General features: G+C 36.5%; 1 protein-coding gene across 7 annotated transcripts in view; it reads left to right on the top strand.

The window, feature by feature from the left end:
• The window catches only part of THADA (THADA armadillo repeat containing), a 349614-nt gene that overhangs the window by 90911 nt on the left and 241230 nt on the right, over positions 1 to 17473 (top strand). For all 7 annotated transcript variants that reach the window (XM_030921220.1, XM_030921218.1, XM_030921223.1 and 4 more), the window contains one exon: positions 10879 to 10970. In XM_030921220.1, coding sequence (XP_030777080.1) covers positions 10879 to 10970 — 92 coding nt within the window. The remainder of the gene's footprint in view (positions 1 to 10878; positions 10971 to 17473) is intronic.

Here is a 17473-nt window from a genome sequence, read left to right on the forward strand (position 1 = left end):
TGGAATTGTACAATATTTGTCCTTATGTTATTGGCTTCTTTCATGTAGTATATGAAAGGTTGATCCATACTGTGCGGTGGGGGTAGGGTGTGTGTGTGTGTTGTTTTATCAGTATACACGGTATACACACATCCCACATTTTCTTTTTTTAATTTTTATTTTACTTTAAGCTCCAGGATACATGTGTAGAATGTGCAGGTTTGTTACGCAGATACAAGCATGCCATGGTGGTTTGCTGCACCTACCAACCTGTCATCTAGGTTTTTTGTTTGTTTGTTTTTAATTGAGATGAAGTCTCACTCTGTCACCCAGGCTGGAGTACAGTGGTGTGATCTCAGCTCACTGCAACCTCTGCTTCCCGGGTTCAAGTGATTCTCCTGCCTCAGCCCCCCAAGTAGCTGAGACTACAGGCACGTGCCACCACACCCAGCTAATTATTGTATTTTTGGTAGAGAGAGGGTTTCACTATGTTAGGTAGGCTGGTCTCGAACTCCTGACCTCGTGATCTGCACACCTTGGCCTCCCAAAGTGTTGGAATTACAGACGTGAGCCATCACGCCCAGCCTGTCATCTAGGTTTTAAGCCCCACACGCCTTAGCTATTTGTTCTGATGTTCTCCCTCCCTTCCTGCCTCCAACAGGTCCTGGTGTGTGTTGTTCCCCTTCCTGTGTCTATGTGTTCTCACTGTTCAATTCCCAATTATGAGTGAGAACATGCAGTGTTTGGTTTTCTGTTCCTGTGTTAGTTTGCTGAGGATGCTGGCTTCCAGCCTCTTCCATGTTCCTGCAAAGGACATGATCTCATTCGTTTTTATGGCTGCATAGTATTCCATGGTGTATATGTACTACATTTTCTTTATCCAGTCTATCATTGATGGGCATTTGGTTTGGGTCCATGTCTTTGCTATTGTAAATAGTGCTGCAATAAACATATGTTGCATGTATCTTTATAGTTGAATGATTTTTATTCCTTTGGGTATATATCCAGTAATGGCATTGTTGGGTCAAATGGTATTTCTGGTTCTGGATCCTTGAGGAATCACCACATTGTCTTCCACAATGGTTGAACTAGTTTATATTCCCACCAACAGTGTAAAAGTGCTCTTATTTCTCCACAGCCTTACCAGCATCTATTGTTTCTTGACTTTTTAGTAATTGCCGTTCTGACTGGTGTGAGATGGTATCTCATTGTGGTTTTGATTTGCATTTCTCTAATCATCGGTGATGTTGAGCTACCACATTTTCTTTATCCAAATTCATCTGTTGATGGACATTTAGGTTGTTTCCACTTTTTGGCTATGATGAATAATGCTGCAGTGAATATTAATGTACAAATTATCTGAGTCATTTTAGTTCTTTTGGGTATATCATTATGGTAATTCCATGTTTAACTTTTTGGGGAATGAACAAACTTCTTCCCCAGCAGCAGCACCATTTTATACTCCCATCAGCCATGCACAAGTTCCAGTGTCTTTACGTCTTTACCAATACTTGTTATCTTTTTTTTTGGTAGTAGCCATCCTAATGGATGTGAAGTGGCATCTCATTCTGATTTTGATTTGCATTTCCCTCATGATTAATTATGTTGATCTGGAAACAAAACAACTCTGAGTATTTAAATGTGTCTGTATTTTGGATGCTGTGGAGTCTAAGTATTAGTGTGTTGAGTTAGTGCTACAAATAAACTCCATCAAAAGTTGAAAAAACAGACACTCGCAAAACATTGAAATGAAAGAGGTTAAATAGTGAGTCGCATTTTCTTTTGTAATATGGTCACTGTCCAGAAGCATCTTGATTCAAAATCTTAAAGATAGTGGACAATACCCAGTACAATTGTTTCATGTGTTTTCTTATGATTTCTAGGAGAAACATTATAGTTTGTTTTCCTATATCATTGTGTCTTCTAGAATAAGGAGAATAACCTCTGGTTTATAGATGCTTGAAATATGGCTTAAAGTAAAAAGTCTGGCAAAGGGAGAGGAGAAAAGAAGCTAGATCTTAATACATTGCCTGCAGAGTGGAGTATTTACTAGAAAGTCAGGCTTTCCAGTTAGTAAGCTGCACAAACCATTTCTTACCTGTATGATAAGCCTCTAATTGAGAGTAAGTATTTTGCAGTGGAAGCCAAAGGCACAGACTCCCATTGTGAAGAGGAATCCTTTGAGGTTGCCAACTCTTGCCTAGAAAATTGTGCATCTTCCTGTAAGAGATACACACTTCTGGAATTCTGTCTAAGAGCATTGCATAACTACTCTTGAGGTCACAGAGTTTACCTTTTACACTTACAGGAAGTAGAGCAGTGCCTTTATGATGTCAGTAGAGTCAGAGAGGTAGGAATGTGGCTTGACCATCAGGAATACTGGAGATCATAAAAGTGATTATCAGAAATACCAATATTGCTTTCTTCAAGCCATTAGTTCCAGATGAACCAAGAAATATTTTCTATGAAAGGACTTTCAGAGAGTGAAGCCTGGTGATTCGTCCAACTTTTTAGTAAAATTGAAACTATCAGAAATGAGTGATTCTTTTTTTTTTGAAAAGACTATTTTTTGAGACCCTAAACAGTAATACATGTGCACTGCAGAAATTTTGAAAATAAAAGCAGGCCGGGCGCGGTGGCTCAAGCCTGTAATCCCAGCACTTTGGGAGGCCGAGGCGGGTGGATCATGAGGTCAGGAGATCGAGACCATCCTGGCTAACATGGTGAAACCCCGTTTGTACTAAAAATACAAAAAAAAACTAGCCGGGCGTGGTGGCGGGTGCCTGTAGTCCCAGCTACTCGGAGGCTGAGGCGGGAGAATGGCGTGAACCCGGGAGGCGGAGCTTGCAGTGAGCCAAGATCGCGCCACTGCACTCCAGCCTGGGTGACACAGCGAGACTCTGTCTCAAAAAAAAAAAAAAAAAAAAGAAAATAAAGGAAAGCATAATAAAAACGGTAAAAGTCACCTATTAAATTACCATACAGATACAAGCATTCTGATTCTTTTTCTTTCTCTTTTTTTATGTGTGGGCTTTACATGTGCATAGTACATGTATGCATACATATCCACAAAAGGCTACATAAATATATATATAAGTGCTTTTATTTTCTTTCTGATTTCATAATACTAATAATTTCATTTCTTGGGATCTTCCTTTTTAACACTTTATGAAGGAAACATTTCTATTTAGTTTGCTTTGCTAGAGGAAATAAATAATCATAGCTATAATGATCAACACTGTTACTTAATATTATCAATGGTTATATTTTCTGCTGTATAAAAGTCTAATCTAAGATAAAATTTATAAGTCAACCTACTTAATGGATGTGGAGAAGTATTCACTTACAAAAGCAATTTACGAAAGCATTCTCTGTTGAAGTGATTTTAAGTGTAATTTTTTCCTTAGTGCATGCGAAATATGGTTTGATTTGCAGAACTTGGATTTGTACACATCCTCTTAGGAATATAACTGTGCTTAAAGCTGGCTACATCTGTACTTTTGACTTAATTGTTTTTCCTGATAAGTTAGGGAAAACACACATGTAAAATGAACTTAATTTTAACTTGCAGTAAAGAAACATTTTTGAGAAAGCATTCATGTATATATTTAATTTGTTTTTACAGATTCCTTAGTCTTTTGTATTGAAACCATACAGATCTCTCAAACTTTGCTACCTAGTAAGCATTTTTAAAATACAGAGAAATGTATTATGTAAACATTTTCGGCATTAGACATATCTACTTAATATATTGTAGATGTTTTATTAAGCACTAGAAATACAAGGATAGATTACACATAATCATAATAATGGCTGTCTTATTGAGTATTTCTCATGTACCTGGCATAATTTACATAGCATTGATTATCTTAGTAGGTTCTGTTATCCAGGTAGGTTCTGTTATAATCCTCATTTTACAGATGTATTTTTAGTAGAGATGGGGTTTCACCCTGTTGGCCAGGCTGGTCTCGAACTCCTGACCTCAAGTGATCCATCTTCCTCGGCCTCCCAAAGTGCTGAGATTACAGGCGTGAGCCACTGTACCCAGCCTCTTCTGTATCTTAAACAAGTCTACATGAAAGCTTTTTCATGCAAGAAAGGAAAGAAAAAGTTATACACTCTGTGAATAGAAGAGAAAAATTTTGATAAGAGTTGTTTGCAGTTGAATTCCAGGTTCCTATCAACCATATATTCAGGGCTTGATGGAGAAGGAGGTCAGGAGCAGGAAGTGTTTCCCTTGTGAGAAGGATGGATTTTAGCTGGGATTAAAATCATGCATTACTTAACGACAGGAATTCATTCTGAGAAATCTGTTGTTTGGGGATTTCATTGTCGTGTGAACATCATATCGTATACATGCGCAAACCTAGATGTATAGCCTACTCCACCCCTAGGCTGTATGATATAGCCTATTATTCCTAGGCTACAAACTGTACAGCATGCTCCTATACTGAGTATGCTACCATGCTGAGTATGTGGGCAGTTGTAACACAGTAATAATTATTTGGATATCTAAACATAGAAAAAGTACAGTAAAAATACGGTATTATAATCATATGAGATGATCATTAAATATGTGGTCCATTGTTGACCACAGCATCATTTCATGGTTCATTACAACTATTATCATTTCTCCATTTTTAACTTTACTACTACTTACCCTTTTCTGTCTTTACTCTCCTTTTTACTTATTAATGGCAATAACCGCGGTTACTTTTGCATCAACCTAATGTTTTCCATCCATCCTTCCAAAAAGGGACATGTTTTTATTGCCATTACTACTATGAATTTTTCAAAATACATTAGCCCTGTTAAAGACCTTTTGTATTACTCATATTAAGATTGCTATCAATGATTCATATTAGCATTTATTGTCAGTGAATTAGGAGTCGATAATGCAGTTTGTTAGTCACATCCTCTTTCTCATTTCTTTGTCTACTTCAGTCTCCTCGTTAACTTTATTTATAGTGGATGGAACAGAAAATATGGATGAAATACTAAAACATAAAAAGCAATACCTGAAACAGATATCCTTGAACCATTCATACTATCACACAGAAATCTAAGGGACACTCTTCTGTCTTAAGTAGGAAGTAGGCTTTCATGCTAGTTATTTTGCTCTATATTTACAATAAGTCTTTTAAATGTTCTTCTGTATGACTTACACAGTTCTAAAACAGAGTATGTATTTTTCAACCTACAAAAATCAATTACAGTAGTCCCCTCCTCAAATTTGAGGAGGATGTATTCCAAGACCCCCAGTGGATGCCTGAAACCGTGGTTAGTACTAAACTCTAGATTATGCTTTTTCCTATACATACATACCTGTGATAAAGTTTAATTTATAAATTAGATATCATAAGAGATAACAATTATAACAATAGACCATAATAAAAGTTAAGTGAATGTGATCTCTCTCAAAATACCTTAGTGTACTGTACCACAGGTAACTGAAACCACAGAAAGCAAAACTGCAGACGAGAAGGACCGTTGTAATGTAGTATACCATGTGAATAGACTAAAGAACAAAAACCACGTGATTAAGCAGATACAGAAGAGGCATTTGACAAAATCCAGTGCTGTTTTATGTGAAAAGAAACTAAGAATGGAAGGGAAATTTCTCAACCTCAATGGAAAATGCATAGCCAACAGTATACTTGATGGTAAAAGACTGAAAACTTTCTCTCTAAACAGGAACAAGACAAGGAAATCCACTCTCGTCACTCATATTCAACACTGTACTGGAGGTTCTAGTAGGCCAACTAGAGAAGAATAAAAAATAAAAGTTACCCAGTTTGTAAAGGAAGATGCAAAACTATCCCTATTTTCTGATAACATGATCTTAAATATAGAAAATCCTAAGGAATCCACACACACGCAAATTAAAGCTTGTCTATTAGCAAGGTTTCAGGGCACAAGGTCATCATACAGAAATTGTACACTAGCAATGAAAAATCTAAAAATGAAATTAAGAAGACAGTTTCATTTATAATAGCATCAAAAAGAATAAAATACTTAGGAATAAATTTAGCAAAGGAACTGCAAGAGTTGTTCACTGAAAATTTTCAAACATTTTTTGAGGAAATTATAGGCCTAAATAAATGGAAAGATCTCCTGTGTTCATCACTGGAAGACTCACTGTTGTTAACATGACATATTCCCCAAATTAATCTATTGATTCAGCACAACCTCTGTTAAATCCCTTCTGGCTTTTTTTTTTTTTTTTTTTTTTTTTGCAGATCAAGGATAGGCATATAAATCAGCATATTAGGATTGATTGTACAGAAATAAACCTCCACATTTAATAAACAAAGGTGCCAAGACAATTCAGTGGAGAAAGAATAACCTTCAACAAATGGTACCGGGCAACTGGATATCCACATGCAAAAGAATGAATGTGATCCCCATCTCATACCATATTCAGATGACTCGAAATGTATTAAAAACCTAAATGTAAAAGCTAAAACTATAAAACTTTTACAAGAGGACCTGTATAAATTTTTGTGCCTTGGATTAGGTAACATTTAGTTAGATATGACACCTAAGGTACAAGCAACGAAAAAAATTGATAAATTGGACTTGAACAAAATCAGATGGCTGGGCATAGTGGCATGCAGCTGTAGTCCCAGCTACTCAGAAGGCTGAGGCTGGAGGATTGTTTGACCACAGGAATTCAAGGCTGCAGTGAGCTATGATTACACCACTGCACTCCATCCTGGGCAACAGAGCATGAAGCTGTCGCTAAGTTTAAAAAATAAAAAAAAAAATTGTTTTTTTAAATAAAACTTAACCAGCATCAAGAAAAAAAAATATTTTTCAAAGGACACAATCAAGAAAGTATAAAGACAACCCACAGAATGGGAGAAAATATTTGCAAATTATATATCTGATAAGAGTGGAGTATCCAGAACTCAATAATAAAAGACAACCCAATTTTTTTTTTTTTTTTTTTTTTTGAGACGGAGTCTCGCTCTGTCGCCCAGGCTGGAGTGCAGTGGCCGGATCTCAGCTCACTGCAAGCTCCGCCTCCCAGGTTTACGCCATTCTCCTGCCTCAGCCTCCCGAGTAGCTGGGACTACAGGCGCCCGCCACCTCGCCCGGCTAGTTTTTTGTATTTTTTAGTAGAGACGGGGTTTCACAGTGTTAGCCAGGATGGTCTCGATCTCCTGACCTTGTGATCCGCCCGTCTCAGCCTCCCAAAGTGCTGGGATTACAGGCTTGAGCCACCGCGCCCGGCCGACAACCCAATTTTAAAATGGACAAATAATATGTATCTCCAAAAAAGTTAGGCAGATGGCCAGTAAGCACACAAGAAGATACTTAACATCATTAGTCATTAGGGAAATGCTACAATGAGTTACCATTCCATGCCCACTAAAGTAAAATTCATGGAAAATAACTAGTATTGGGGAGGATGTGGAGAAATTGGAGAACTGGTGAAATCAGAACCCTTATACATTGCTAGTGAGACTATGAAATGGTGTAACCACTTTGGCAGTTCTTTTGAAGGTTAAACATAGAGTTACTATATGACCAATCTATACCACTTCTAGGTGTATAGCCATGAGAAATGAAAACATGTTCACACAAAAACTTGTACATGAATATTCTTAGCAAAATTATTCATAATATTCCAAATTGGAAATAGCCCAAATGTCCATCAAATGAAGAACAGACTTTTAAAATATGGTATATGTATACAGTGGGATGTTACTCAGCCGTAAAAAGGAATAACATACTGATACATGCTACAGCATGGGGGAACCTTGAGAACATTATGCTAAGTGAAAGAAACCAAACATAAAAGGCCACATATCATGTGATCCCATGTATATGAAGTATCCAGAAAAGGCAAGTTTATAGAGGCAGAAAGTAGATTGTGCTTTCCTACTGCAGGAGAATAGGGAGTGACGACTTAACGGCTACCAAGTTTCATTTTGAGGTAATGAAAATATTGTGGAATTTAGTTGTGATAGCTTCACATTTTGTGAATATGGTAAAAAACCACTGAATAGCTTCCTTTAAAATAGTAAATTTTATGATGCATAAATTATACCTCAATTTTAAAAAGTAATTTAAAAATGGTTTTAAAACAAAATCATTCAGTCATGTTTGGAGGTTGGTGTGGCATGAACTAATTATTCTTAAAATGGTCAATATATGGAAATAATTATTTACTAACTTATGAACAGGGTAACCAAATAGCAGATGAGGAAAAGCTTTTAAAAAAAAAGTTTTTCTGAGGATGTAAATGATTAATGCAGAAGGCCTATAGAATATCGTGATTTTGCTACACCTAGTGGAAAAGGTAATGATCATCACTGATTGCTAATGAGGACACTTTATAAGGGATATCTTAGTCCCTTTGGGCTGTTATAACAAAATACCACAAATTTATGTCTCACAGTTTGGAGGCTGGGAAGTCCAAGATCAGGATGCTGGCAGATTCAGTGTCTGGTGAAGGCCTACTTTCTGATCATAGATGGCACCTTTTAGCCGTGTCCTCACATGGTGGAAGAAGTGAGGCAGCTCACTGGGGTCTCTTTTATAAGGGCACTAATCCCATTCATGAGAGCTCTACCCCTATGACTTAATTATTTCCCAAAGGCCTCCACCACCTAACGCCTTGGAGGTTAAAATTTCAACATAGGAATTTTGGGGGAACACAAACATTCAGACCATATCAGGATGGGTCAGGCAGATAGGATTGGAACCATCTGGTCCATCTTAATATTACTAAAAAGACATTATGTGTCTCCTGCCATCAGTCTGTTGAATCAGAGTTTTGTTTCTGAGGGTGCCCATTCACTTTGTAAAATGGTCCTCTACAGTTTTGTTTAAGGTGTGCATTTCTCAACATCTCCAGGCACTCCTGTTTTAATTTTACTGCATCTGGCAGCCTTTGTCAGAAAGTATGGCTTAGGGCAATATGGAGTGTGTGTTTCTGTTTTCCTTTTCTTTTTGTGTTTTTGTGTGATTTCTAAGAAGAGAGAAGGTTCCAGATGTCTTTACCAAGTCATCTTAGACCTAAAAGTCTTTGGAAACTACCTCACTAGATCAGGTAGAAGATAATCCAGACCTGAACGAGGGCAGAGATTATATTGATAAAGTAACAGCATGGATTGATTTGTTGTTTGGGGATTAAATTAGGCAGGGCACATAGTAGGGCCTCCATGGATGTTTGATGACTCTTGAATGAACATAAGTGGATCTTTTCAGTTTTAGGGTTTTATTGAAGCTTTGGTATGAATTATGCCAGTATATCTGTAAAGTTTACTTCTATGGTTACCATGCATGACTTGAGTCAGTTCTTGGCTTCTAGAGGAGAGATTACAGACTGGTGGCCAGTAGGACAAACTAGCCCACCACTGTTTTATTTGGCTTTCATGGTGAGTTTTGTGGTTTTTTTTTTTTTCCTTTAATTTCCTGCCAGCATTTCAAAATAGATTTCACATAAAAACCAGGGTTTCTGGCTTCTCTTGAAAAAGCAGAAGATCTGGCAAAACTGAACTTATATTTCCTCATGGCAGCAACTCAGCTGACACTGACTGCATTAGACAAAGTACATTGCTGCCTCTGTTGCTCACTGTTCCTGTGGGCATTTGAGCTTGTGACTCTAAGGGCAGCGCTTTCAGGAAGCTGTTTTCTAAATCTTAACATTGTTACTTTTAGTGATCTTTCTACTTATATTGCTATTTAGCACACCATATGGTTATGTCACTTACTTAGAGTATAAGGTCTGTAATATCAGTAAGTATGTGTTTTCTGTTTCTGGATCTTATCCATGGTGCTGGTATAGGGCCTTACACACTGTAGCAAAGTGAGTACGTATACATCTCTACACTGATTTGACAGAGTAATTGAGGAATCCTGTAGTGCCGAAAGTCAAGACCCTTTTATGATCTTCCAAAGCATCTTGACACATTGGTTGGAAAAAGATAGGGAAAAGATTATTATCATCTTGGAGAAATAATTTGTGTTTATTCATGATAATTCCTGCCTCTTTACTAAGTTATCAGATAATTTCAGTATTGAAATTACTTGATAAGTTACTTGCATTGTGAAGCTGATAAGCAACATTTTGGATGTTAACTATTTTCTTGGCCATATTAATTACCTGGATTCTTTGAAGTTAGGATTTTTGGATTTTGTTTTTGTTTTTTTAAAGACAGGTTCTCACTCTTTTGCCCAGGCTGGAGCACAGTGGCACAGTCATAGCTTTCTGCAGCCTTTAACTCCTAGGCTTAAGCAATCCTCCTTCCTCAGCCTCCTGACTACGTGGGACTATAGGCATGTGCCATGGCTCTTAAAAAAAAAAAAAAAAAAAACTCTAAAAAAATGTATATATATATATTTTTTGAGGTGGGGTCTCACTATATTGCCCAAAGGTCTCAAACTCCTGGCCTCAAGCACTTCTTCCACTTTAGCCTCCCAAGTAGCTGGGATTATAGGTGTAAGTCACTGTGCCTGGTTCTTTGAAGTTAGGTTTTATAAGTATTTTCTCATAGGTAAAAGGATTTCAGAAAATAAGTGGAAAGAGCTGACGTTTTACTGGGATTTTCATTGTCAGGAAGAATATGGAAAAATGAATTTTTAAAAAAGAAGTGTTATTTGATGCTCCAAGTGCAGAGATATAATGAAAACTGTTGATGATAATATTAGAAATATGGGGAGGCTATGTTTGTGCATGTGATTGGGTTGTAGAGCTCAATTTAAGTCATTGAATAGATTACATTAAGTAAATTTTTTTTAAAAATTATTTTATGAACACAGACATATCTTTTTAGCCTCATACTGGCCAGTTAGGTAATGATTTTGAATCATCTAGTTTGAATATTGTAAATGTTGGTTTCATGCCAAGAATATTTAACCCTTATTGTGTTTTCATTTGTACATTAGGTGCGAAATTCATCCACACTTCTCTTTAGTGCCTTGATCACAAGAATTTTTGGAGTTAAAAGGGCAAAGGATGAACTTTCCAAAACAAATAGGTAAGCTCCATTTAAGGCTGACTTTACTTTTTTAAAAAATACAATATTGTCCTGGCCAAAAACAATTTTTGAAATTGTGCCTACTATTACAGATTCATCTAGATCGTAAGACTATAAAAATACTATAATGAATTAGCCTATGCTGCCAAGTTATAAACCCTTGGGCAAAAAATACCAGTAAGTGGACCTTTCAAAGCAACAAAAATTTAGCAAGGTAGCAAGGGGTGAAATGTAGAGCCTGTTTCTCTGTGCAAAGCTAGTTTGTTTTTTGTTTTTTGTTTTTTTTAAATTGCATCTTCTTTAAGTATTCCTGAAATGTCCTAACTTTGCTTGTATGTATTATCCTAGCTTGTATAATATCTTTAATTTTATAGGTGGAAGTTTAAATGTTTATGATCCTCTCATTAGAACATCTCTCAGATTACCTTTGCATTAAACTCTGGTACTAAGAGGAACACCTATAGGTGTTAACTACAAGTAATAAACAGCGCTTTTTACTTTTGGTCTTTAGTTTTATGTTTACCCTCTAATTTGTTTTTGTCTTAACAAAACAGCTTTTTTGTTATGCCTGGAAAGAAACCTGTGGAACCATTTTGATTTTGGGTAGTTTTTAGATAAAAATGCACAAGATCTGTCTGTTTTTAAAGAAGAAAAGCTTTGAATAGTTGTTCTTTAGCACTTAAGAGGATTTAATAGTAATCTAATTGGCTTGCAATTGCTAACACTAGATGTCACTGTTGCTGCACGTTTAATTACTTCCTTAATTTTATTTAGGATCCAGTTTGGCCCAGTGGTCTTTCTCTTGAAGATCTAGAGTTATATTCAAAGCCTTATTCCCTTCTTAACTAAAAAAGTCATTATGCTTCATATTTAAGTTTTAAGCTAATGTTTATTGAAATGCATTTTTGTGTGATGGAACTAAATCTTAGGAATTAAAAAAATAGGAAATCATTTTGTGATGTACTGGTGATAATTCTAATGAAACCTACTGTGGTATTTCCGAATTATCATTTAAATTACTTCTTGTCACCCTGTAACATTCACCAGATATTTAAAAGGAAGGTAACTGGCTGTAAGTATAAATCCCTTGAGCATGTTCAGGTGATACCAGAGAGCTTTTCAATTTTTTTTTAACTGAGTAATATTTTTTAAATAAATAAAACATTACTCTTTTGGAAGGATGATTATAATTTTTATTTTTTAGCCTGTTCTTAAAGATATTCTTCCTGTCACTAACTTGAAATCACTAATATTTGTTTCTCCTTAGCTTTGTCTATTTTGTTAATAATTCTCCAGTGTGCCATAGTTTAAAACAGTTGGGTCATGTTATAAGGCCTTGATAAACATGGTATAAATAAAATATGATATGAAGTGATCAAACAAGTAAAATTAATGTTTAAAACTGAACTTGAAGAATTTTTTTTGTTTTTTATGAAGTGATTATTGAATGTATGTATAAATACATATAAATTTTACTATGTGTAGGAGAAAATGATCAGAAAATGAGAAAACCTCATTTAGGTTGTATCTGAGAGTAGAAGAATATGGCAGTAACACCATACAATTTTAGTTTTTTATATAAGGTTTCTAGAAAAAAGGAAATAGGAATGAGACAGTTAAGTTTTTAAATGTGAAGAATGTTTTTGGTGAGAGCTTTTAATTTTAGTAATCTGAAGATCGGTATGGACCATTATGCATACAAGGCTTCTGTTCCCTGTTTAACCCATGAAGATATATTTCTTGGCAGCTCCCATTAGGTTTGCTTTGCAAAACCTTTAGTGTCTTAAATTTGCAGTTGCTTGTAATGGTTCTTTTAGTTGTAGTTTGTTTAATTATGTCACTTTTTGTTGAAATGTTTATATGCCTGTTCCTTACAATATTAACTTCCTGAAGGAAGGACCTTTTTCGTCTGTTCTGTGTACATAATGGGCACTTTAAAAAGGCTAGTAATAATGATGTCTTGGTTGGTTACTTACCGATTGGATAACTAACCTCAGCTGGTGACACACCTCACAAGTCAGTTGTTTCCTTTCACAACCATAGATTGTCCTGCTCGCAATTTGGAAATGTGTGTTCTTGGTCAGAGGGAACTGAACATAAAAAGAACATCTGCTTTTTCCATCTAATGGGAAATAAAGGTCTAACTTGAAGTAAACAAACCTGGTTTCTAGGCATTTTACTGCCACTGGAGATGAACTTAATAGGCCCCCTTATCCGTTTTGCACTTCAGTTTCTCCATCTGTGTACCAGGAATAGTAAGATGTGTGCTGTGTACCGCTAGGGCTATTGTGAGGATAAAACAAACTATTGGAAGTTCATTTTCTTTAAAATATTGGAAATCCTAGGCGATTAGAGATATAGTTTGGTTTTTCTTTCTGTTACCACTTCTATGATTGTACTCATCTGATTGTCTTGCTCTTAAGACCATGCTTTTTGAGGAGAAGGTCAGTGTCTTAACCATTCTTGGGTTCTCAGAGCCTAGCATAGTATCTGGCATATAGAAGGCATATAGAAATAATTGCCTAATGAATAAGTAAATTTCGTTACTAGAGGAGAAATAAGAAATCTGGTTTCTACTCCTACGTTTGTTACAATATAACCAATATAATCAACTGAGACAAGGTAGCCAACCTCTCTGGGCTTTGGTTTTCTTCTCTGTAAAATAAGGTTTGGAATATCCCTGAGGTCTTTTCTGTCTTTAAAATACTAAAGTAAAGCTTTACATAATGTTACTGGCATTGTAAGTTTGGTAAAATGATATATTCCCAGTGCCATAGAACAGTCCCTGCTGCATAGTAGAGACAAGAAGCAGAGGAGCAGAGGATCCTTTTTAAGTGTGTAGAGTGTACTTGTAATGACTGAATTTTTACACCCATTAGTCTTATTTTAGATTTTTTTTTGCATTTTAAAGAATGAGAAAACACAAGTTTCACTTGTGCTTTTAAAATAATGTTATTACATTTTAATTTTTTTTTTTTTTTTTTTTTTTTTTTGAGGCGGAGTCTCGCTCTGTCGCCCGGACTGGAGTGCAGTGGCCAGATCTCAGCTCACTGCAAGCTCCGCCTCCCGGGTTTACGCCATTCTCCTGCCTCAGCCTCCCGAGTAGCTGGGACTACAGGCGCCCACCACCTCGCCCGGCTAGTTTTTGTATTTTTAGTAGAGACGGGGTTTCACCGTGTTAGCCAGGATGGTCTCGATCTCCTGACCTCGTGATCCGCCCGTCTCGGCCTCCCAAAGTGCTGGGATTACAGGCTTGAGCCACCGCGCCCGGCTACATTTTAATTTTTAAAACTCTTTTCCTTTCTGTTTATTGCTGCCTGACTTGTCTTGACAGAATGAAGAACTGATTCTATGTAAAATCAGAACCAGCAAAGCTCTGCAGCCTGTGCAATATGCATGCTTTCTTAGTCTCCATCTCCATGTGAGTGGGCTCACCTTCATACCTCCTCATTTCTTATAGGACAGGAGCTAAACTAATATGGCGCTTAGCTCTAGGTCTTTCCCTTTAGCACCTGTGTGTATTAACTTTCACCTGTGAGTCCTAGCTAAATGACACATGTCAATATGTAGCAATCAGAAAAGGTTTATTTTTGACTTCTTGAAGTGCCTGCTTTGTCAAAGCTTCATACAGGTGCTTAATGTATAGCGTCATCTAGCTTTTGCATGCTCTCTCCACCTTAAATCAGCCAATGAGAACTTGAAAGCACTTATGAACTCAGTATTAACATAATAGGGGAGTACATGAGGAATATAAAACTTGAATCTTACTCAAGGAGTTTACAGTTCAGTTAGGAAGACAAAACTTGTTACATGTGAGTCAGATACAAATAAGAGACACCATATAAAAATCACCTGTACGATGTGGTATGAGTAATGAACACATTAGAAATTTATAAACAGGAGAATTGAGTGGAGTATATGTTGGGGGGAAGTAGTATTTTTTACAAGGCTTTGGGAAATGAGTAGATTTGGGGTACATGGAAACAGGCAGATTGAAAGAGGAATAAAATAATAGTCTTGTTTCTTTTGTTAAGTACAATCTCTGTTCTATCTTATTAAAGAGAGCTCATATTCAAATTAATAGCTTAGGATAATTTAGTACAATTTAAGAAGAAAATGTGTTTCTAAAATCATGGGAAGATCCAAGTAAAATTATTTCTAGTGACTATGTTGGGAGATGTTAAATTGTATTTGTTTTATTTTCCAGGGTATAAGTGATAGAGAATTATTTTAGATATTTTTCTTAGCATTTTAGTGGTGTGTAGATCTGGAAGGATCCTTCAAGGGGCATCTAATCCAGTCCAGCATCCTGCTTATAGAGAGATTTTGAAGCAGTTTCCAGACAGACTGGCTTCTCTCCTGTTCTTCATGTTTTCTAGGAAAAGAGATTCCACAAGTTTCTGTGGTTACCCACTCTATTGTTTGGGAAAGAATTGAATTCTCAAAACTAAAATTGAAAGCTGCAGAGCAATTGGGTTTTCATATTTTAGAGAATGTAATTATTAGAATTCAGAATAGCTTATTTGCTTTGAACTACATAGTAGCTTGTAGCAAGCCCTATTTGGCCAAATTGAAAAACAGAATTTTCTGTTGACTGTGGCCAGGGTAATTTTTTTTTTTTTTTTTTTCTTATCCCGAGATGGAGTCTCGCACTGTTGCCTGGGCTGGACTGCAGTGGCAGGATCTCAACTCACTACAACCTCCACCTCCCGGGTTCACGTGATTGTCCTACCTCAGCCTCCTGAGTAGCTGGGATTACAGGCACACTCTACCACACCTGGCTTTTTTTTGCAATTTTTTTTTTTTAGTAGAGATGGGGTTTTCACTATGTTGGTCAGACTAGTCTTGAACTCCTGACCTTTTGATCCGCCTGCCTTGGCCTCCCAAAGTGCTGGGATTACAGGCATGTGCAGCCAAGGTAATATTAACATCCTGAAACCCAAACAGTTCTAATTTTCTCCACTGAACAAGCATTTATTGTGTTTTTACTCTGGGCCAGGCCTTCTGCTAGTTACTGGGATCCAAAGATAAATCAGAAATACTCTCTGCCCTAGGGGACTCCAAGTCTGATGAAGAATATGGCAGTTATCTGTGGTAGTGGAGTCTCTGTTCAGTTGTATAGAAAGACAGGAGAAGTTGTGAAGGAAGGTAACATTTCTTTAGTGCATGGGCCATGCCAGACCATTTGTACGTGTCTAACTTAGCCGGAATTGCAGCTCTGTGAGGTAGGTGGTGTCATTCTCGTTTCACAGAAGAGGAACCTAAGGCTCGTGAGGTTTAGCTACTTGCCTGTGGCCATACAGCCAGAAAGTGGCAGAACTAGAACACAAAGTGAGTTCATCTGCAAAGCACATCCTGTTACACACCAAACAACGGATTCCCACATGGGCAGGGTGTCACCTTTTTGGAGTTGGCTTTAGATTTTATTTTGTCAGACTCTGGGAAATTAGCCACTTCACCCAAAGTCTGAATGTTGCCCAATAATCTCAAATCTCCCACATGGTAGGTTGATTTTAGCAGGAAAGGTAGGAGCAGACCAGAGGGGAATTTTGTTTTGAGTTGACTTTAAGATTCTTTATCTGGATGATGAAAGACAATAAGGATTGTGTACTTTCTGGTGCGTGAATGTTACTTACCTCAATGAGCCCCTCACTGTTCTCATGTAGACAGAGGTGAGGGAGGAGCAAGGCTCAAGGTTTCTAATATTAACCAGGAATGTCGTAAAACTACGAAGGTAGAAATCCTAGTTTTCTGGTTAGAAAGTAGAGAATGAATGAAATTACCCCAGTAAGGATATCAATGTTGCTAGCAAGAAGTTAACTTTTTTTTTTTTTTATACATTTGTCTCTATAAAACTCTTATATTTGATAATAGTTTGGTGCTATTGATAGAGGATTTTGAGGTTTATGACAGTTCTTGCTTATGATGTGATTTCTCTAGACTTAACCTAAACTTGTTTAGAGTCTGTGCTTGTATCTTTCATTGATATCTTCAATTAAAATGATACTAATAACCATTATTATTATTTGTTTTTATCTTTAAGAGGACCTAGGAAGTCATCCAGTCTCATTCTCATTTTGCAGATATGAAAATTGAGGTGCAGAAAAGTTAAGCATTTTGTGCAAGGCCACAGAGCTGGTGCTGGTGATAGAATTTAATGGTTATTTTTAGTTCACAATAAACTCAACTAGAACATTTTAAAAAATCAGCCGATTATTTAGAAATGAAGTTTCTGTTAGCAACAATAATACTAGTTTGGATTCAGATGATTCTAGTTTAAAATATGAAGTTGATTTTCTTAAAGAGGTACTTTAATTATCATAGGATTATAAATATGAATGATTTGAAAGTAAAGAGCTCCAGTGTTTTGATATAGTCTGGAGTGTCATTCATGCATTTTCCAGAGTTGTTTGTAGAATGAACATTCAATCATTTATCTACTCTTTAGGCAGAGTAGATAAATGAGTATTTTTGGAGACTGAGAGGTAAAGTACAAGTTTTGT

The sequence above is a fragment of the Rhinopithecus roxellana genome, chromosome 17 (assembly GCF_007565055.1).
Source record: "Rhinopithecus roxellana isolate Shanxi Qingling chromosome 17, ASM756505v1, whole genome shotgun sequence".
Lineage (NCBI taxonomy): Eukaryota > Metazoa > Chordata > Mammalia > Primates > Cercopithecidae > Rhinopithecus > Rhinopithecus roxellana.